This window comes from Acipenser ruthenus, chromosome 6 (assembly GCF_902713425.1).
Source record: "Acipenser ruthenus chromosome 6, fAciRut3.2 maternal haplotype, whole genome shotgun sequence".
Lineage (NCBI taxonomy): Eukaryota > Metazoa > Chordata > Actinopteri > Acipenseriformes > Acipenseridae > Acipenser > Acipenser ruthenus.
This window is the reverse complement of record NC_081194.1, coordinates 45,978,240-45,998,339: the sequence shown is the minus strand read 5'-3', so window position 1 is coordinate 45,998,339 and position 20,100 is coordinate 45,978,240. Positions and strand designations below refer to the sequence as shown.

General features: G+C 37.7%; 3 protein-coding genes across 6 annotated transcripts in view; all 3 read right to left on the bottom strand.

The window, feature by feature from the left end:
* Positions 1-3,835: 3,835 nt before the first annotated feature.
* On the bottom strand, positions 3,836-11,864 carry rbm34 (RNA binding motif protein 34). The gene is made up of 11 exons (XM_034017530.3): positions 11,606-11,864; positions 10,463-10,622; positions 10,085-10,221; positions 9,580-9,796; positions 8,824-8,883; positions 8,419-8,462; positions 7,348-7,431; positions 7,179-7,242; positions 6,529-6,571; positions 6,148-6,266; positions 3,836-4,544 (listed from the first exon to the last, which is right to left on the bottom strand). The coding sequence occupies exons 1-11, from the start codon at positions 11,629-11,631 to the stop codon at positions 4,200-4,202; spliced, it is 1,299 nt and encodes a 432-aa protein (XP_033873421.2). The 5' UTR covers positions 11,632-11,864; the 3' UTR covers positions 3,836-4,199.
* Positions 11,865-13,564: 1,700 nt separating this feature from the next.
* Positions 13,565-16,290, bottom strand: LOC131737289 (piggyBac transposable element-derived protein 3-like). Its single transcript, XM_059025443.1, has 2 exons — positions 15,981-16,290; positions 13,565-15,291 (listed from the first exon to the last, which is right to left on the bottom strand). Exon 2 carries the CDS (start codon positions 15,090-15,092, stop codon positions 14,139-14,141), a length of 954 nt encoding a protein of 317 aa, XP_058881426.1. The 5' UTR covers positions 15,093-15,291; positions 15,981-16,290; the 3' UTR covers positions 13,565-14,138.
* A 149-nt stretch (positions 16,291-16,439) lies between these two features.
* The window catches only part of arid4b (AT-rich interaction domain 4B), a 115,966-nt gene continuing 112,305 nt past the window's right edge, over positions 16,440-20,100 (bottom strand). For all 4 annotated transcript variants that reach the window (XM_034017500.3, XM_034017502.3, XM_059025441.1 and 1 more), the window contains one exon: positions 16,440-18,640. In XM_034017500.3, coding sequence (XP_033873391.3) covers positions 18,495-18,640 — 146 coding nt within the window. In that variant the 3' untranslated portion in view covers positions 16,440-18,494. The remainder of the gene's footprint in view (positions 18,641-20,100) is intronic.

Here is a 20,100-nt window from a genome sequence, read left to right as displayed (position 1 = left end):
AGCAAGAGAGCTCTTCTTTAAACATTGAAAGTAAATACTGTAGCTAAGTAAAGATCCAAGAGACAGCCAAAGGTTTCTGCAAATACTGCGGAGCCTCAATAAGCGCCCACCATAATGACATGCAAAAAAAAAAAAAAAAAAAAAACATATTGTAGCGATCTCGGTTAACGGAGGCAGGCGCATCACACAGGGCGAGGCAATCCACACACAGGCGGAGGCGGGCGCGAACTCTGGACCTGTCGCACTAGCATAGCGCCCATACCGCTGTACAAAAGAGCCGGCTCGTTTGCAAGGAGCGTATATCGGGCTTATGTCTTCGTGTAATTGCGTCACCTACCAGCCTTGATGCTGCCTTCCCCGTGCACGCTACAATATTAACAATGCTACTCCACATTCTGCCTTGAATAAAATAACAAACTGCTTCCAAATATAGCACCCGTGTTGGAGGTTAGCGACTAAAAGAGAAGGGCAGAATTGAAACAAGTGTTTCTAGTGGCAAATCACAGCGCCATTTCCACTGTGGATTGCTTGTGTGAGATTCAAAGACATTGTAAATGACACAAACTGCACTGATCTCAAACTTTACGCCCTGTCCACACTATATCTTTAAACCGTATTAGTTGTCTTTAAATCGGCTTAAAAGTGTTACACAGTTACCGTCTACACTACAGCAGCGTTTAATACTCTACTTGAGACCCACCTTGGGGTAGTCTCAAGTCCGGTATTAAATTAGATCGCATCAATACTTGCCAACATTTAACTGTTCAGCGGGATGCTCGTTTCCCGGGGAGTGGGTCATACGCATCATACACATGGGAGGAGTCATGCAAAAATCACTCATTATCATAAAATAGACATTTAGAGAAAGTCTCCGCTGTGCAACAGTGGCCCACCCTAGCCAACATACGGCAACGCCGACGTTTCCTGGGACTCACGGCCTACTACAGGAGGCTCATAATAGGATTAGCAACCATCGCTAGTCCCCTGCACCACCTCCTGGACAAAGACCGACACTTCGAGTGCGCCGCTGAACGCGAGGATGCCTTTGCCCAGCTGCAACACACTCTGACCAGCACCCCTGTACTCGCCACCCCCTCTGTGACAGCCCCCTTCACCCCGGACACTAATGCAAGCAATGAGGGCATCAGCACAGTGCTGTCCTAAGGGACCCCTGAAGGAGAGCGAATGGTGGCGTATTACAGCCGTGCCCTCAGTAAAGCGGAGCGCAACTGCTGCATGACCCGGAGGGAGCTACTGGCGGTAGTGGAGGTTGTGAAACACTATCGCCCCTACCTCTGTGGACGCCGGTTTGTGCTCCGCACCAACCACGCTGCCCTGCAGTGGTTGCTGCGCTTCAGGGAACCCGAAGCACAAGTAGCCCGCTGGCTGGAGACACTCCAGTCATCTGAGCTAGGCATCCGACACCGACCAGGGGTGAAGCACAGCAGTGCCAACGCCCTGTCCAGGAGACCGTGCAGTGAGGTGGGGTGCCACCACTGCAAAAGAGCCAAAGGATCAAGAGACACTAGGAGAAGACAGGGACGTCGTGACAGTAAAGGAAGGACAGCCTCTGCTTTTGGGCGAGTTTTTGTGGAAGTAGTTGGCAGCCCTGGTGTCGCTGATATGCTACATAAATGTGCGAGTGCTAAGCTGCTGCACTGTTGTATAGGCATCCCATTTACAATTAAATTCTAGGTTGGCATTAGGCATTAATATAATTAATTACACCATAGTGGTTCCAATGTGGAGTATTTTTAAAGATGACTTTTTTTTTTTTTTAACTTTAAGGCAGTTAAAGCACATAATACACGTTCACTTTGAACATTTCCCTATTTAAAGGAATGCGAACCAATTTTAAAATCAACTTTTTGTACAGTTTTTCACTGTAGCAAAATGATAACTTGATATTTATACTTAATATGCAGATATTTCAAAGAGAGCCATTTAGAAGTAGTACAATCATCTAGCTGGTATCATGCCAAGTGCTCTACCTCACAGGAAGTGATTACATTAGGATGACCAGTTCAGGTTTTAAACCTTGCATTTCAAAGCATTCTCATACATTTAACCATTTTAATAGGTGCAGGACTTGTGATGCAAGTCAGAAAGCCTGCATTGTGCTCTTGAAAATAGAGTCATATGGTCACACTAGATTAGCTCAGAAAGATTTTAAAAACATAATCTGTATACCTGGATTAAATTATTTAATCGAAATAAATTGCAGTGATGTAGGATCATTTTTTTGTATTTAAAGGAAACCATTTATAAGAAATAAAAAAGTCACATGGGTATAAAAAACCTGCTGAACTGCTTCTTTACGGCCCTCTCACCACAAGAATCACATGTCATGCCAAAAATGATATCTGGAACATGTTAAAGAAAGCTGTCAATTTGCATACCTTACTTTCAGGTAGCCTGTTACACTTATATTCCAAGGTCAATTCACCTCAGCAGTGTATTTGGGGCAAAATAGTGTATGTGAGTCAGGGGAAGTAGCTGGTTGGTTATGACAGGAAGGAAGGTGTTGACGTGGTAGAGAGAATCTGTAACTCTGCAGGTGAAATGACCTAATAAGTGCAGCAGACTACTTGAAAGTAAGGCATGGTCACTGCAAATTTTGTTTAGTATGATGTATTTACAGAAAACATGTTCTAGAGCATATGCTTAAGAACTGTACATGTGAGACCTAGGCTGCATGACTACACTCAACCCATTTTTTAGCATTGAAAGGTTTCCAGGAAATTGGGGACACTTTGTTGAATGAAGATGGACTACAAGATTTTAAATGCAAAAATAAAATGTAATATACAGTAGAACCTGTTATATCTAATTGGTTCCAGGGGTCTATCTGATATGTACAAATATTGCATCTCAGAGGGGTCGTTATACTAGTTGCCTTATTAACATCAGGGCATTATAAATTAACAATGTCAGGTACATCAGTGTGTCTAGAACACCAATGTATGGTACTCCACCTATACAAAGAAAACCAGAGGCAATTATTGCAAAATAAAGCACTGTCATACAGTATTTGGCAATTTACAAAATAGCATTTCAGAAACAGTTCTTACTTTCTCAGTCTATGCCCAAGTATTTGGACAAGTTTTTGCACCATGCGTGTTAAGCCAAGAGAGAAGCAACACAAAAGTGTGCACAAAAACACAAACTAGTTTTGAAGGTGCGAAAAAAAAAAATTCAGATTTTTAACAGCACAGTAATTATATTAATCCCTTGCTTTCTTTTTTGAACAAGGTTAATCTGGGTTCCGTGAAGCGACATCATGTAAAAAGTGTAACCCAATTCCCAAAAACTGGCATCGTCTTTTCTATCTGCAACTGAATCCATTATGTCCTGCTAAATGTTGAATTTACTGTTTTACACCCATAATAACATGTGCATTGATCAGTTTCCATCAGTATAGATCAATTGGTAGCAGCCTGTGTAAATGACACACACCAGAGGTTAGGGTATTGTATTTACAGGATCAAATATGCCAGATTCTACTGTAACCGTTTATGTATCACAAATGAAAACGGTTTATTCCTAGTGATCTGTATCTTTTATAGACTTATTCACTTCTTGTGAATGCAGCCATCTTTTCCATTGGCAAGCTCACCAGCTCGAGTAGATGAGTCTGCTGAATGAACATTGAGCCAGTGCAGGAAGTGAACAGGAAAGATGTTTTGTGGTATTGCTATTCAACGTTTAGTGCAACCCTACATAGCAAGTAAAGATTGATGGAATTACTTAATTACCACTATAACCCTTTGATAGGAAGAATAATCGATACCTGTTTCAGCCTATTGATCCCCCCCAAATAAGTATCAACCAGAGGTATAGTTTGAAATGTAATTTTTTTTTTTAATTCTCCTTTGAAGTAAAAGCACATTTAATATCCCACTTTACTGTGTTGCTTAAGATGAGAGCATTTTCCTATTCTTTTCAGCTTGTACATATGCTCAGACTTGTTACAGGTTTGGGAACTCCTGTACCAATCAGTTCATAGCAAACTCAGCACCAGCCGGGCTACTCAGATTGTTGGCACCTGATCACGTGCAAATAAAACAGGACTGGGTGCAGTTTTTACATTGTTATAAGTGGCTGTAACTGTTAATAACATCTGCAAATCTCTTATATTTCACAAAGTATACAAATGCAAAACATCAAAAGAAAAACTGTGTACGTTTTATCTCAGCGTTTCAGATATTTACAAATTTCTTGGCATTTTTTTGTTTAAACCTCTTTTTCAGTCCTTTGTTTTTTTTCATTCCCCCATCCCCGGGCTTTGCCATTTCTCCCTTGAAGGAATTTGAAAAGTTTCCTCTGAATGGCTTTCCAGGTTTTCCTCTGAAGGAGTTTACTGCATTTCCTTTGCCTGTGTTTGGTGGTCCTGCTCCCTTCTGCAGGGTTTTAGTTGGTCCTTTCATCTTCTGTGCTGGCTTTGGCTTCTCCTTCTCTTTCTTCACAGAGCGCTTCACTCTTATTTTTCTTCCCATAAGCACAGAGTTATCAAGTTTCAGTGCAAGCTGGACAGCATCTGTACTCTGTGTGCAAAAAAATAATTAGGTAGCCTTTCTTTCCCCAGTCTGGTTAACACATGTGTGTATTTCAAGTGCCTTTTCTATTAGAAGTACTTCTTTATTTATTTTATTTTATATATCATTTTCCAGGGCTTCCCAGGTACAAATAATTCATTTCCCAGTTTTCCCAGCGATGGGTAATATTGGGGGACACATATCCTGCTTCTATTTGCTGTGAATAACCACTGTGAAAGTGTTAACTAATATTTAGATAAACATGTTTACATACTGCAAACTCATGGGTTTTATAGGTGCAAAATAAGTATTTTCACCTGCTTGAGTGGGACAGATTTGAGGTGAAAATCTAAATCTTGAAAATAAAGGGTCATACCATAACAATTTAAATGTTATACAGTACACCCTCGCTATAACGAACCTGTTAGGGTCCAATGCATATTCTGTTAGGGTCCAATGCATATGCAGTATTCTGACTTTGCTTTATCCTATTCGTTAAATAATTAAAACGCAGTACAGAAAGCACAAATCCCAAATTGAAGCTGAACATTTATTCAAAATCAATGACACAAAAATGCACCAAATCTTAATCCAACATGCAAGAACCCCAAACTGATCTTTTATTCCAAATCATCCCGACATGAAAAGTTCATCAGATCCTTGTTTAGTTTTTTTTTATCATCAGTGTTGCTTGCCACATCGTTGCTGAACAAGCCAAAAAAGTGCTTTTTGATGACCTATATTCACGACAGAAATATGCCTGCGTTACTCCTTTTTTCAAATGATCAATATAGTTTCCAGCTTTGTTGCAACATAAAATGATTTTCGTTTCTGTATAGTTACACAGCGCGCACTTTTTATTAAGACAAAAGAGTTGACTTCACTGCGGAGGTGGCATCCCGTACGTACAGACCGGGATGTTGACAGTGTGTGTTTATACGATATTTTATTTTTTACTTGGTCCAGGGGCCAGGTTTGTTATAATGAAGGGCGTTATAGCGAGGGTGTACGTATAGTTATTGAAGTACAAGCGTACCAGGGCATATTAGTCAACTACCAAAAAAGATGAGGATTTAGATGAGGTTTACTGAAAACCCAGAGACCTTTATCCATTGATCGAGAGTCAGACAACTGCACCCACATTAAGAGGCAGTGACCTATATAAAAGGTATTCAGATGAAGGGGTCATGTCCTAGATGTGAAACAGCAAACAGCCACTCATAGAGAATTTTCACTTTGGATAAATTAAGGTGCACTTTGCTTTTGCATTCTTACTTGTCCCAACAGCTATCGCAAACTACTGGGGGGCTTAAAAAATAAATAAATAAATAAAACGCATGAAACTTCAATAAGGGGGCCTTTCTGTATGATAGATTGTGCAAGTTAAACACCCATAGGTCCCATCTCCATGTAAGCACAACACTAAAACTGGTCAGCAAGGAACAATATAGATTGCACTCATTAAAGGTAGTTCCATCATTGTTTCTGCTACTATTTATAAATATCTGTAAAACTCAATAGACTACTGTCTCTATATTAATATATTGGTACTTGGCTTGCAGTCTGTACTATAGGGTTACAACTGTAGTTCCAAAAGCCTTCATTTCCTTACCTCAAAGAGCACATAACCAAATCCTTTCCCCATGCCAGTGTCCCGGTCTCTCACCAGTCGCACCCCCTCTAACTCTCCACAGTCTTGAAAATGCCCCCACAACTCTTCCTCTTTCATGTCTGAAATAGCAAAAAAAAATACAAAGTAACTAAAATCTGCAATCTACAGGATCACCACAAGAGGGAGATACCATTATAAGAAGTCTCTTTTTGTTTTGTTAAGTCCCATCTCAATATGAACTTGTGAAAAATTCTCAGTAAATCACACATAGTACTATTACTACTGTAAAGCTCTGGTAATTCCATACCACTCATTTTCCAATACTAATTTAATATTATTCATGCCCTCATCACATTTTCCAACATAAAAAGCAACACTTACCATATGTGAGATTCCCCACAAAAATGGACCTCTTGTGGTCATGCTGGAGGGCAAGAGAAAAAACAAAATTAATTTTACACTCAACACAAGCAGCATGTTTTCAAAGCCAATATATATACAAGTTTATTCTGGGCTTTTCTTTTAAGAATTATTTGAACTGGGAGTCTGTTGAAATGCTGTGTTTAGTGTTATTGAAACAAATTATTGTGAAACCTTTCATATGTGCAGGCTAGTAGTGCAAAATAAATAACTTTACTTTTTATATGTATTCAAGACAGAGGTAAAATTATACATACATAATATAAACAAAATAAATACAAGTTAAAGTAGAATTACCCAATCCCCAAAGTAGCTAAATTAATTAGGTGAATATTTAAGAGAAGACCCTACTGAAAGCAGTTAAACATCCCATTTTTTTATGTGACACATGCATGTCTGCGAATTCACATTTTCAAATTGGAAGAATGCTTTAACACTTTGTGATTATCTACGTAAGAGAGACGCTGACCCAAAAAAAGTGTTTCAGAATGCAACCACATGAATTATGAAAATTATCAAACCTATTTATAAAACCGTTCATGTGGTTAAGACTTGAAAACATGCAGAATATGTCCCAATGAAGACAGGCTGTGCTGTACAGCATTACTTACTGCAGCAGACTTGCATGCACGGTCCACTCTGATATGGTAGCCACTCTCTATCTCTGTGCCATTCCTACAGAAAGGAAAAACATCGTGTTACATTCCACTTCGCTTCACAGCACAGTTTTTCAGCATTTGCTTTTATTCTTTGCTCTGGCATCCATAAAAGTAGAATTACCTTTTTAAAGCACTCTCTGCATCACTTTCTGCCTTGAAAACAACATAAGCATTGATGCTGTGCCTTTTAGGATGAACCTTGCGCCTGCAAAGAGATATGGGAACAAATCACAGGTGTTGATTAGTCACTTCAGCTCCAAAGTTTACTGCTCTAAAACCGAAGTGCCCTCGGCACAAACCAGCCGTGCCTCACTGTTTTGAGAGAGCTGGAATGAGTAAAGACAAATCTTCCTCTGCCTGACAGATATAAGCATCAGACACAAACAGGCACCATCTTTCCCCGTGGTTTCAGTCATAACAGAACTGAAATGTATCTTCATTAAAATAAAATTGTATTAACTGCTGCATCAAGAGTTAAAGTACTCATTTATATATTATTATTTGCGCTTCTGATTTTTGGTTTTAACCGATAAAAGAAAAAAAACTATAAAAACAGCCGATAGAAAAAAAATAAACAAAAACGGCAGAAAAACTGGAAACGGTTACTTAATTCACGTTGACTTGACCACTTTCCATATGAAAAAAATAAATAAAATAACCTTTCAAAAACTAAAATAACCTTAAAAATACTTTCCCAGTGCAGCTGGGCAATGTCCCTCCTTCCTGACTTGTATCTATCATTGATTTGTTGTGAATACTTTAAAGCCACCCCAACTACATAGAGGCAGCACACTCCTATATTGCTACTGGAGGATTAAACACGCTTGTGAGATTTAAAATTAGATTACAATTTAATATGGAGCATTATTCTTGCTCGCGAGACCTAAAGTTATATTACAGTTTGATAGGGTTGATTTACACGCTCGTGGAATTTAAAACTGAATTGCAAATTGTGGTGAAATGTTAAACAATGCAGTATAACAGTATTAAATTTGCCCCTAAATAACCACAATTTTCAGCAAAAATTTGGTCAAATATCCCCACAATTTTTGGCAAATATTTCCGTAATTTTCTATTGACCCTGGTGATAGGAAAATGATGCAAAAAGAATACAAATTAGATTTTGATAAGCAATGCACGCTTTGAATAATTTCACACAAGTGTGATACTCGAAATTCACCAAAACACTTACTGTATAGCTGCTGCTTTCCTTGGAACAGTTGCGTCTTCTCTGGTCTGTATTGAAAAAATACATATTAAAACATTTCCTTTTATATATATATATATATATATATATATATATATATATATATATATATATATATATATTTTTTTTTTTTGAAGAATATCATTAAAATGTAGCAAGATCTCAACACATTTTAAACAATCAAGTCTTATATTTCTGTTTAAAACTTTTCGATAAATATGTAATATTTTTAAAGCTGCAACATCCTACGTTCATTTTAAACTGAAGTATGGTTTTTAGGTTTGGGTATTTACTACATCATTTGACAGATTTTCTGTGCACTCAACCTCATCAGAAAGCAAACTTGGTTCCGAATATTATACTCTCCAAACTTGATAAAAGAAAACTTACCACTGAACGAAAACGTAAAGATTCTATGGTTCCATGCTCTTTGAACATAGCTTTCAACATCTGTAGACAAAAGAAACATACAAGTAGTACTTTGAGCAATATCATGACTTAATTTTCAACATTGAAGAAATATCCCTGGATCAGCTGAAGCTAGTAAACCAACCTATAATGAGCCCCTGATGTTTATTCATCTGATTTTAGCCTCATAAAAAGGACGACGATAATGTAGGGTGATGTACTTCCGTTACAGTTTGTGACCCTTTCATGTAAAACTGTGCTGTTTTATAGAGTGATGAAGCTGCTCACTTGGGGATTGCATGGTTGCTTCTTCGTGCCTCTGCTGTTACAGAAAGGATTTAACCTTTGCCAGATTCTCATTTTGCTATGCTAAAAGAGGCTATTGCGCATCCACTATATCCCTGTATAAAAAGCATTTCATATTGACAGGGCCATTTTAGCCAGTGGATTTTGAGATGGCCTTCATTTCAAGACAGAATCACATGGAGAAATGTGTAATCATACAAACACTTATAAGGTTAACAAAGCAAGACTGTGGAGTCTGTTTTAATGATTAATGCCGCCACCCTAAAATATAGGTCTTTTCCAAATCTTAATTTCACCATTTTTTTGTTTATTTTATATGTGATTCTTTTAGAGAGTGGGACAATAAATCACCCTTTGGAGGGACTCCAGCTAGATTAAATAGAGTATATAAATCCCCACACTGTTTAAACTGTTAAGACCTTGATGTCTTACCTTCTTGGTGCAGTTGACAGGCAGGTTGCCCACAAACACTGTCCTTTTATTCTTTATCCTCTCCTCTGCCTTGTTAATAGGCCTCTTCTTTCTGGGGGGTTCCTCCTCATCATTTGGCCTCTTATCTCCTGGTTGCTGGGTGCTCTTAGCTTTCTTTTTTGGTTTTGCATTCTTTGTCACGCCATCTTCATCATCAGCATTTTTCAAAGCGCACTCCCTGTAGGAAAAGAAAATCAAAGATATTTTCACTTAGTGAAGTTAAAGCCGTCATCAATTTCTCAGATTTTGTGGATTTCTTTTAACCCAATAAAAATAAAATCAGTTTCTCTTGGCATTTTCTATAGCTTTGCGTTAACGTTTTTACTTCGAATAGCTGTCATCAGCAAATGCTTCACGACCAGCTGCCTCATAGAATGCCTCTAATCTCAATATGAAACAAAAAGTGTCTTCACATACTGTATCAGTAATATAATCACACTACGTAGATTGGAGCCCCCACTCTTACCTGTCTTGCACTTTCTTCTCAGCATCTGTAAGCTGTTTTTCCTTGGCAGGCTTCTGCTTTTTAGCTGGTGGCTGGTAGGTGGTGTCTGTAACTTTGTCAATTCCATCTTCACTCAGCTCTCTTTTCTTAGGACTTGGCTACATAAAATGAAACAAATATTCAACCCAAACAACACATACAATGGCACTGTAATTAGTGCATCTAACAAAAAGTAAGCAGAAAACAGAAGGAGGGGAATGACAATATTAGAAATAACAATTGATAAGAAAATGACTAATTTTCTTTGCTGCATGTGGGTGTAAATGCTGTCAGAAGAAAAACAAAATCAGGTTTTATAAAAGGGCTGAAAATACACAAAATATTGTTCAGCTTGCTTACTTTTGGTGCAGTGACAAACACTGGATTGACAAGTGAATGTTGAGTATTGAATAGAGATGCTAGAGTATCAGTGCTGTTGGTAGATTTACTTTGGAACAGACTGCTGGATACTTGTCCAACCACATAACTTTCTGAGGCTGAGACTGCTTTTGTTGCATCACTGCAAAAAACAAACCAAAAAATGCACATCATTATTTACAGTAGTTGAACTACTGTAAAAAACATAAGGTGTTAGATTTGATACTTGTCTTATTTGGTGTTGGTCCATTACTTTCTTCCATATTTTAGTGTTTTGTACATTAGAAGGCACATGTGTGTTTACAACCCCTAACGGTACTTTAAAACATAAGCTTGCAACAGTAGGGCGTTTTAAATTAAACCAAGCTCTGCTATAGTTTATGAAGTAGACATGCAATTCAGACAACTTTAGAGCTGACATTTTCAACATGGGCTTTTAAAGTTCACACGTTTAAAAAAAAATGTCTTAAACTGCACGACACAACAAATATAATTTCAAGTTAAGATGTTATAAGAGGTCATTTAAAGATACAACAGAATGTATAGCTGTTTGCCACTGCTCACAAAGGTGCGTTTCTCTATGTTCCGGTCACGCATTGTTAAATTGTTTCCATTTGCCAACATTCAAAACTAGGGTTGCAACCTCTGAGGTACAAAAAAAAAAAAAAAAAACGGCAATGCCGAACGCAAGGTGGGCTGTTAAAAGCTGAAACTCTCTTTAGAAATCATGTATTCACCCACTAGGAAACGTTGATAATATTACTGCTGTAGTATTGACCACCAATTAATATTGCGCGTCTTTTGCAGTGATATAGAGTCCTGATTTATCTAACTTGTGCTCAATTTATGTTGCTGGTATACAGTGCCCCGGGAAGGCATGTTGAAAACCCTATTCAAAACACGTGTTAATCTAAATTGTAAATGTAGTAAAATACTATAACAAACCAGACACATGCTTAACAGATAAAAGTGAAGAGCTTAACCATTATGTATCACGCTGTTCTTTTTGTTTGTAAATGGATTATTTCCAAATCGTGCAGATCTTCTACAAGTTAATTCTAAAGCCTGATGCATTCAAATAAATGGCCGAAATGATTTACATTCTCACCACCGTATTAAACTTACCATTGACCTCCTCGTTTTTTTTTCATTGTAAACAACCCGGTTTCTCCCACTGATGGTATTTTATTCACTTGATGTTTACAGGTTTTTATATTCAGAATCGCAAATGTGTAACACTGTTGTACAGCTTTCTCTCCTACTGTGGTAACAAAACACACTCGAACTCAACCACGACGTTTTCTTTTTGTGGTCCGCACAATCTTTCGCCTTACCAGAAACCAAATCGAACGTACATTGGTTCCTAGTGACAGACATAATCACGCTGTAGTGTCCAAAAGGTGCATTTTATTGTTGGAATTTAGTTAATAAAATACATTTGTTGTGTCTGATTGTGTGCCCAAGTACAAATACACGTACACATGCTTTTGGGTGGTTTAGTTAATGCTATTTTGTAAACTTTTGTGGATTTATTAGGGGTAGTGGTTAGGAATATAGATCACTTACAAAATGCCTAAGGATTTAATACAACATGGCATTTCATTTATTGCAACGACAGTATATTATGCAGATTGTAGTAATATAACGCAGAGACTATATTTGAAAAAAAAAATGTACAAGGTTAGAACTAAAGTTTCAAATTAAATTGTCCCCTTACCTTTGTTTGCAATCAATGTGAATATTTCTTGCAATTACTGTTTTTATTTATTTATTTATTTATTTATTTTGTGTGTTTGTACGAAGACGCTAACATCTGAGTTCAGGAGATGCACTTCAGTTCTACTTGCCTACCATAGACATATTTAAAATAGGCTAGATCCGCTAAAGTGTCTTGACTGACACAATCTAATGATCTACCCCTTTTGATGAAGTTTTATTTTGTTTTGCCAATACATATAGTAACTGACCACTAGATGCTGGTCTAGCCCTTACTAACATAAAGACACTTTGACCCATCAAGCCTACATTACATGGGTCAATGGCGGGCAACTAGAACGGAACAGCAGCACCTGAGCGCTTCCTCAAAGCACTTTAACAGACTTATCAAATAAAATACAACATTTGAGTGATTGAAAGACCCACTCACTGATTAAAAACATCATAAACATGTAAAAGAACAGGGAAAAAGTACTGTCCTCTAAGTAAAAGCTGAAATCTAACTTCCCTCTGTGTCTTAAAATGTTCATAAAGGGAGGGAATTAATGTCCTTTTTCTGTGGATGGGCAAGACATAGTACTTCAAAAGGCAACTGCTTTCTCACAATGCCACCTTTCTTGGGTACTGCTGTTTACAATAGATGGGCATATTTCTTCTTGTTTTTATATCAATGTATGCACTTCCAAACTCTTCTATTTACTGGCTATGTTACTTGTTGGCAGCCTCCAGCCGGTGGCAACTGATGCAGGTGGGGAGAGTTTAGCTAGTATGTTGACCTTTAATTTGAACTCAACTGAACTTAATCAATCACAAGCCCCTTAAATGTTCTCATTCATAATGTAAACTGAATAACTTCTTAGTCTGGTAGATAAATATTTCAACAAGTGTCAAGTTTACTGTTTCACTTGAAGGCCAGTAACGTGAACCACTCACCATCTTCCCAAGCACCAGGCACTGGTTTGAGTCCAGGCACAAAGAGTATACAGAACCTCCAACACTTTGTTTTCCTTTGAGGTCACCATGAGCTGAGGCCGCTAGAACTAAATTCCTCGAAGGGAGCACATAACTTAGCTCTATTAGCTTCCATTTTTAATATGTCATTGTATCAGCCTTATAAAATATGTGATATCTGTACAATGTGACATATTTACACACATTTCTAAAATCAGATGGATTATATTCTACTGAATTTTCTTAACCCTCTTGTTGAAAAAAATGTTTCTATTTGTTTTTAGCACTTAAAATGGTCCAACTTAGCCTTACCAAAACTTAAATTCCCTCCCCCCAAAATCTGTGGGGGTACTTTGGGGTTAAACCTGGAGGCAACATTGAACAACTATAGAACAAATGAAAGTAACACAGTTTTTTTGAAAATCAAACTTTTTATTTTAATTTCATGCATGACATTACATTTTCTTCTTGGAACAAAATTATAATTTTGACGCAGAATTAAAAACAATTAATCATAATGCAAAAACTACATTTGTCCAGTGATCCTGCTCAAATGTGTTCTTTCCACATGCAGTTCTTCTCAACAGTGAAACAGAGGAAAACACCACACTTCACACATTGCACCTTGATGATTCCTTTGCAGCCTGGGTATTTACATCTACCCCTGGTTTCTGCCCAAACAGGCCAGTGGTCTGTGTTGTCCTGGTGGACAGGTGTCGATGGCACTGGACCCACACGCCCTCTCTTCCTTTTTTCAGCCAGACTTGCCTCAACACAGTGGGATGGTCTTCCCTTCCTCTTCAGGTTGATTTTGTTCTGCTTGCAGACAGCTTGATACCTCAGTTTTAAACTCCAATAAACTGAGCTGCTCTTTCTTTTGGATGCCACAATCTCTGCAATCTCTCCGGTACAGGAGCCAAGCCTGCACAAGTGTGAAATCCATCATCTGGAAGACAATGCGATGGTACCACTTCTTGGATCTTAACTTGGTTCAGTACAGTGCGATGAGCGAATCCAGGAGGTCCACCCCACTCTGGTTGTACAATTTGACAATACTGGCGCTGTCACTTGAACAGCTTCCTTTCTCTTCTTGTCTCTCCACTGTGGAAGTTGGGTTGGCTGCTGCATAGGTGCTCAGGAGAGTCACCGGACGGTTGTTAAACCATTTGACTGCCCTGAGGTACACACCATTGTGTTTTGTCTCTTTCTCTTCAAAGGTTCCCCTTCCCTTCTTCATTTCCTTGTCATTCATGAAGGTGCATCCAGCCAGACAATTTTGTCTAACTGTCCCCACACTGTGGATCTTTTGTTTTTGTAGAGCCACTTGCAGGTCAATGCTACATAACCAATTGTCAAAGAATATTTTGTAGGAGAGGTTGTCTGAGATGATGCTTACAAGCCGCAAAACTACATTCCCACTTGCACCAATATCTGGCATTCCATCAACTGGAGAAATGGATCCCGTATAGATGTCAAAATTGTATATGATCCCATTGCTGTCGGACAGTAAAAACAATTTGTACCCCCAGCGTTTGGGCTTTTTTGGGTTGTACTGCTTCATTGCACTTTTGCCTTTAAATGGCGCAATTTGCTCATCTACACAGAGCATCTCATCCATTGGGGTTGCTTTGAAGCTCTTCAGAAGAGATGTTAGCAGTGGTCGCACTTTCAAAAGCCTGTCATGCCCAGGCTGTCCAGCAGGAACTTGATCATCATTGTTTGCAAAGTGAAGGAAACGCTTGATAGTCTCCCAGCAATGTGTTCCCATTGTGTATGCCACACAATCAACTCTAGTGGATGTACACCAGAACATGCGGGATTGTGGCAGACCATACACTGACATATAAAAACATATGCCGATAAATTGTTCCATCTCTTCATTGGTGTCATTTAGCAGCCTGTTTGGATCCGATTGTATTGCATAGAGATTGGTTTGCTCAACCATAAATTCAATAAAGGCTGGCTTCAGGAGGTGTTGGAAGTAGTCAATTGGCTGTTAAACTTCAAAAGCTTCAGACAGCCTGTACTTCCATTGGGGAATAGGACAAATGCACCTCCTGCTTTGCCAATCCTGGCCCCTAGCCCTTACTTCATCTGGTAGAGCAGATTCAAAAGGGGCAACACTTCCTCCTGCTCCATTTGCTCTGCAAAGGCAATAAACAATGTATGGAAAAAAATGATTATTATAGAAATTGTAAATGTATCCTAAATATAAATAAATTTACCTCATGAAGCATACCCATACGTGTAGACGTGAACACAAAGTGTAAGCAGTAGCTGGATGTACCAAATTATTCTCTCAAAATACCTGTATCTGTACTGTGATCTGACTCATGCTCACTTTCACTGCTTCTATCCATTTCCTCATCCTCATCGCTAAACCCTAGCTCATCCTCACTATCATCAAGGGGGAAAGCCAATTCTGCCTTTTCCTTTTTTCCTTTGCCATAAAACATGGTTGTATTCATTTTCTAAACATAGAAAATATAAAACAGCATTGTAATACTAAACTATATGACACAGCGTGGATGATATGATAATGTAATGCTGAAAAGCTTTGATATGATATTCAATATTACAGTATAATATTAAAATATATGGTAGAACAATATTTTATTCATATTACAGTAATAATGATGATAATCATAATAATGATGGTAATAATAGGCTGGTTACTTTAGAATATGACCATGTGTAAACAAAAAGAAGTTGGAAATTGATATTCCATTGTGGTTCAATGTTGCTTTGAGGCAACATACCTATTTCATTAATTTATCATAATATATATTTTGTGAAAATGAGGTAAAGTGATGAAAAATAATTCTTAACTTACCCAAGATTGTGAAACCATTTTTTATTGAAAAAAAAAGCTGTGAAAACTGTTATTTTAGAGCAATTTTTAAAAGCACTCTAATGGCCGTTGCACATGTGCTATATCTGGGTTGTAAAAGGTGTTGAAGAAAGGAAATACTAGTCATGTGACAAATGTAAGTCTACTATTGGTTTATTTAGCTTCCTCCCTTAAAGAGAGAGAATTGCATTATGGTTGCTGTTTTTTTTGTGTGTAAGGGAGCAAAAACTGGTATGTTACTTTCAGGTAACATTTGGCCAAAGAGAGTTCAATGGTCAAAACAAAAAGGCCTTCTCATCCATTATGATTATATATATATATATATATATATATATATATATATATATATATATATATATATATATATATATATATATATATATATGGGAAGGTTAGCATGTTATTGCTTAAAATCTTACAATTGAAGGAAAGCCAGAAGGATTCACAAACTATGGCATTTATTTCAACAGAGGCTTTTTTTTTTGCTTACATTTTTACAATAAATTACACGACTCCAATCCTTTGCAGAACCTAATAAATACTTTAAAGCTTTCTTACAAGCTTCCTCCCTTTGTCAAGAAACTATTAATATTTTTATTTTTTTTTAAAGATCCAGAAAACTTTACAACCCATGTACAAGGTTGAAAATACTTTTGAAATCACATTTAAACAAAACCATTTCAGAAGCGCACAAGCTACAGAAACCAAAACCGCTTTTCTTAGAAAAGTTGTGTAAAGATTCTTGACAAACATATCTACAAATCAAATTGGAGGAAATTCTCTCCCACACCTTGCACTGACAACAAAAAAGAATAAAAACAAATGAAAATTAAAGACACATGCTTTTCCCTTCGAGAATGTATACAGAGCTACAATTAAAACAATAAAACAGTCTGTACAGAAAAGTACACTGTATTAACAGTGCAAGATATTCAATAGCTTGACTTGAACACACTTCTCAATATACAAATGTATAACAAAGGCATACATTACATACAAGTGCCAAATGAAACAGACCTTTAGTTTATCATACAACGTAAAGACAATACAAAGGAAACAGTCTGGAGTTAATTTTTGTAATGTAAATGTTAATCCTATAACCTATAGAAACTGCTGCAACATAAAGGGAAATAATGGATGGCTGAAAACTCAGAAGTTCCTTATTGGCTGGTTGGTTAACTGGTTCATTAGGAGATGACTGGGGGTGGGGAGGGTTAAACTTTGTAGTTTGTTCATGGTTAATGCAGTTAGCAGCCAGCAGGTGGCACTATTGTACAAGCTTTGATTTTTACTGTGTACCATTTTCTGCATAAAAGCAAAACTCCAGTATTGCGAAATTTGAGTACTGTTAAGATCAAAATATGTGAACGCAAATAATCTATTGTTCCACTTCCAGTCAATTCCTTACATAATTGCTGTTCCATTTTTAAAACTCTTTTTAATCCTATATTCACTCTGTCTCTGTCCACTCTACAAAACAGCAGTTAATTATTATCATCCTCAGTACTAAAATACATTAATACCCCCCTTAGCCACCCATAAAAAATAAATATAAAAAAACCCAAAATGAAAGTAATTTATTTTTTGATTAGATATATTAAATGTAGTCTGCTTGTGTACAAGCTTACATTTTCTCAATTCATTTTTTTCCAACACAAGCATAGTCGTGTTCACAAAAAAGCTTGTCAATTCTTTTCATAGGACTAAAAAAAAAAAAAAAAAAAAAAAAAAAATTAAAAACAGGCCTTTTAAAACTATTCAACAATCATTAACATTTTGAACTACTTGTAACACAGCTGGCAGTAGATTTGCAGACATCTGATGTGAACACAAAATTCCATAAACATGCCGGATCTGTGCTTACAGTTCTTTATTTGTGGTTGAACTGAGCAACTAAAACCACTTAAATTCTAAATTGATGACAGTATTTATTTTGTAAAACTGTTGCTCAAAATGAATATGCCTGTACATCTGAATATGTTTTGTATGTGCATATGAGTGTCTTTAAGAAGTTAAACAAAAATGAAATAGCCAACTGGTCCAGCCGTGATAAAAACAACTTGTGGGTTACACATGGAAGCTGTTGCAGCTTATAAATATAGCAACATGCCAAAGGAAAACTGGACATAATCTCAGCCTGTGCAGTTAAGGTAAACAGAAAGCATTTTTCCACACTGGAAGGCCTATCAGGTTGATGTAAAACAACAACAAAAAAATCCCCGCAGACAACATGGAAACAATTATTGCTTGAAGGAAAACAAACATACAGAAAAACAGAAAAAAAAACCCAAGAACTACTTTAACACAGGTCCGTTATACTTTTTTTTCTTCTTCATAAAAGTGCACTTAAGTGCAGAGTTAGCTTGCCAAGAAAACAGCTGTAAATAGAAAATAGTGCTCATTGTTTTTTTTTTTGTTGTTGTGCCTCGGTCAGTTTAAAAACAGCCCTCAGCCTCAGAGTTAAGTGCAGAGTGCTGTGGGCGTGTCCTCCGCGGGTCACCTGCACTCCACGGACACACTCCCGCTGTTCTGAGACGAGCCAGACACAGACTGCTCGGACAGAGTCAGCATGACGGCTGCTGTGATAGAGCTGGAGGATGGAGATGATGAAGAGGAGGATGAAGAGGAAGCTGCGGCAGCACCTTAAAAAAAAAATCCAGTGTTAACCAATAAAAGAATGCCCCTTTTTATCTCCACCGATTAATAGGAGTGATAACCAAGGTTTTGATATCAAAAGGCCAAGGATTTATAAGACTGGAATTTTGCCTACAAGTGACAGCAAAAAATATAATATTTACTATTGAAGTTGTTTCACCTTAATGTACATGTAGCCCCACTTGCAACACGTGTGTCTACATAGGATTTGATACACATGGAGAAAATAATAATGTGGCAATAGACATGCTCTTTCTGCAAATATACCCTTTAGTAGTTCCACTAAAGGTGAAACAGCCATTAGAAAACGATTCAGTGCCGTCAACCAACCAGCTTCCAGTTTTAGCGGGCTCTAATAGATGGTAGATGCCCGCTGAACATCTCAGCACCAACTGTGAATCAAATTTAATCAAAGCTGGGTGGTCTGGTGGTTAAAGAAAAGGGCTTGTAACCAGGAGGTCCCTGGTTCAAATCCCAGCTCACTCACTGACCTCACTGTGTGACCTTGAGCAAGTCACTTAACCTCCTTGTGCTCCGTCTTTCAGGTGAGACGTTGTTGTAAGTGACTCTGCAGCTGATGCATAGTTCACACACCCTAGTCTCTAAGTCGCCTTGGATGAAGACTAAAATAAACAAATAATAATACCGGCTTTTTTAAAATTGCTTTCCTGCTTACAGCTAAACTGACAACATTCTATCTGACTCTAGTGTGGAGACAAGAGAAATCATGTCTGTAACAGGACACTGTAAGGAAAGCTCAATTTGCAGCTATTGGACAGCAAATGTTCAGCAAAAACACAATTGGTCAACTATACTTCCTCAGCTGGATCCTCCAAACAAGACTCAAATCAATCAGTGTATCCTGTCACTACCGCACCAGCCAATCCACTCCCTGTCAGCTCAAATGATGATAACAAACAGTTCAGACTCCATCAGTAATTGCTCCGTTCATTTTTCAGGCAATGTCCAGATTATAAATAGGGGTTTAAAACCATAACAAGTAAAAAACAAAAATCGATTTACTAAATAAAAACTCATTGTTTTTCTCTTTATATGTATGTCATCCTTATTTAAAAAATGTTCGGGACCATTTTCTTAGAACGTCTTTACTCAGAGATGGCTCTACCGTGTGATAGTTGACCTTGACTTTCGTTCGCGCCCTCGCCTTTGCCTCGGGATACATAACTCCCGTCGCAGTCAACTATCACATGGTAGAGTCATCATCGACGGGCACTATCTCTTAATTGTAATTTTTTCAATCCCATCTTACAGACCCATGTCCTTTTTTACTTCTCATTAGTCGGCCTCTCAATGAGAACCAAGTGTTTCGGTCAAGATACAGTTGCACATGATTTACACAGTTTATATAGGTCCTGCAAAAGTACTATAGCCAAACTGTCACAGTTCATGACATTTTACTGTTGGTTGAGAAAGAGCACGCTGTGTT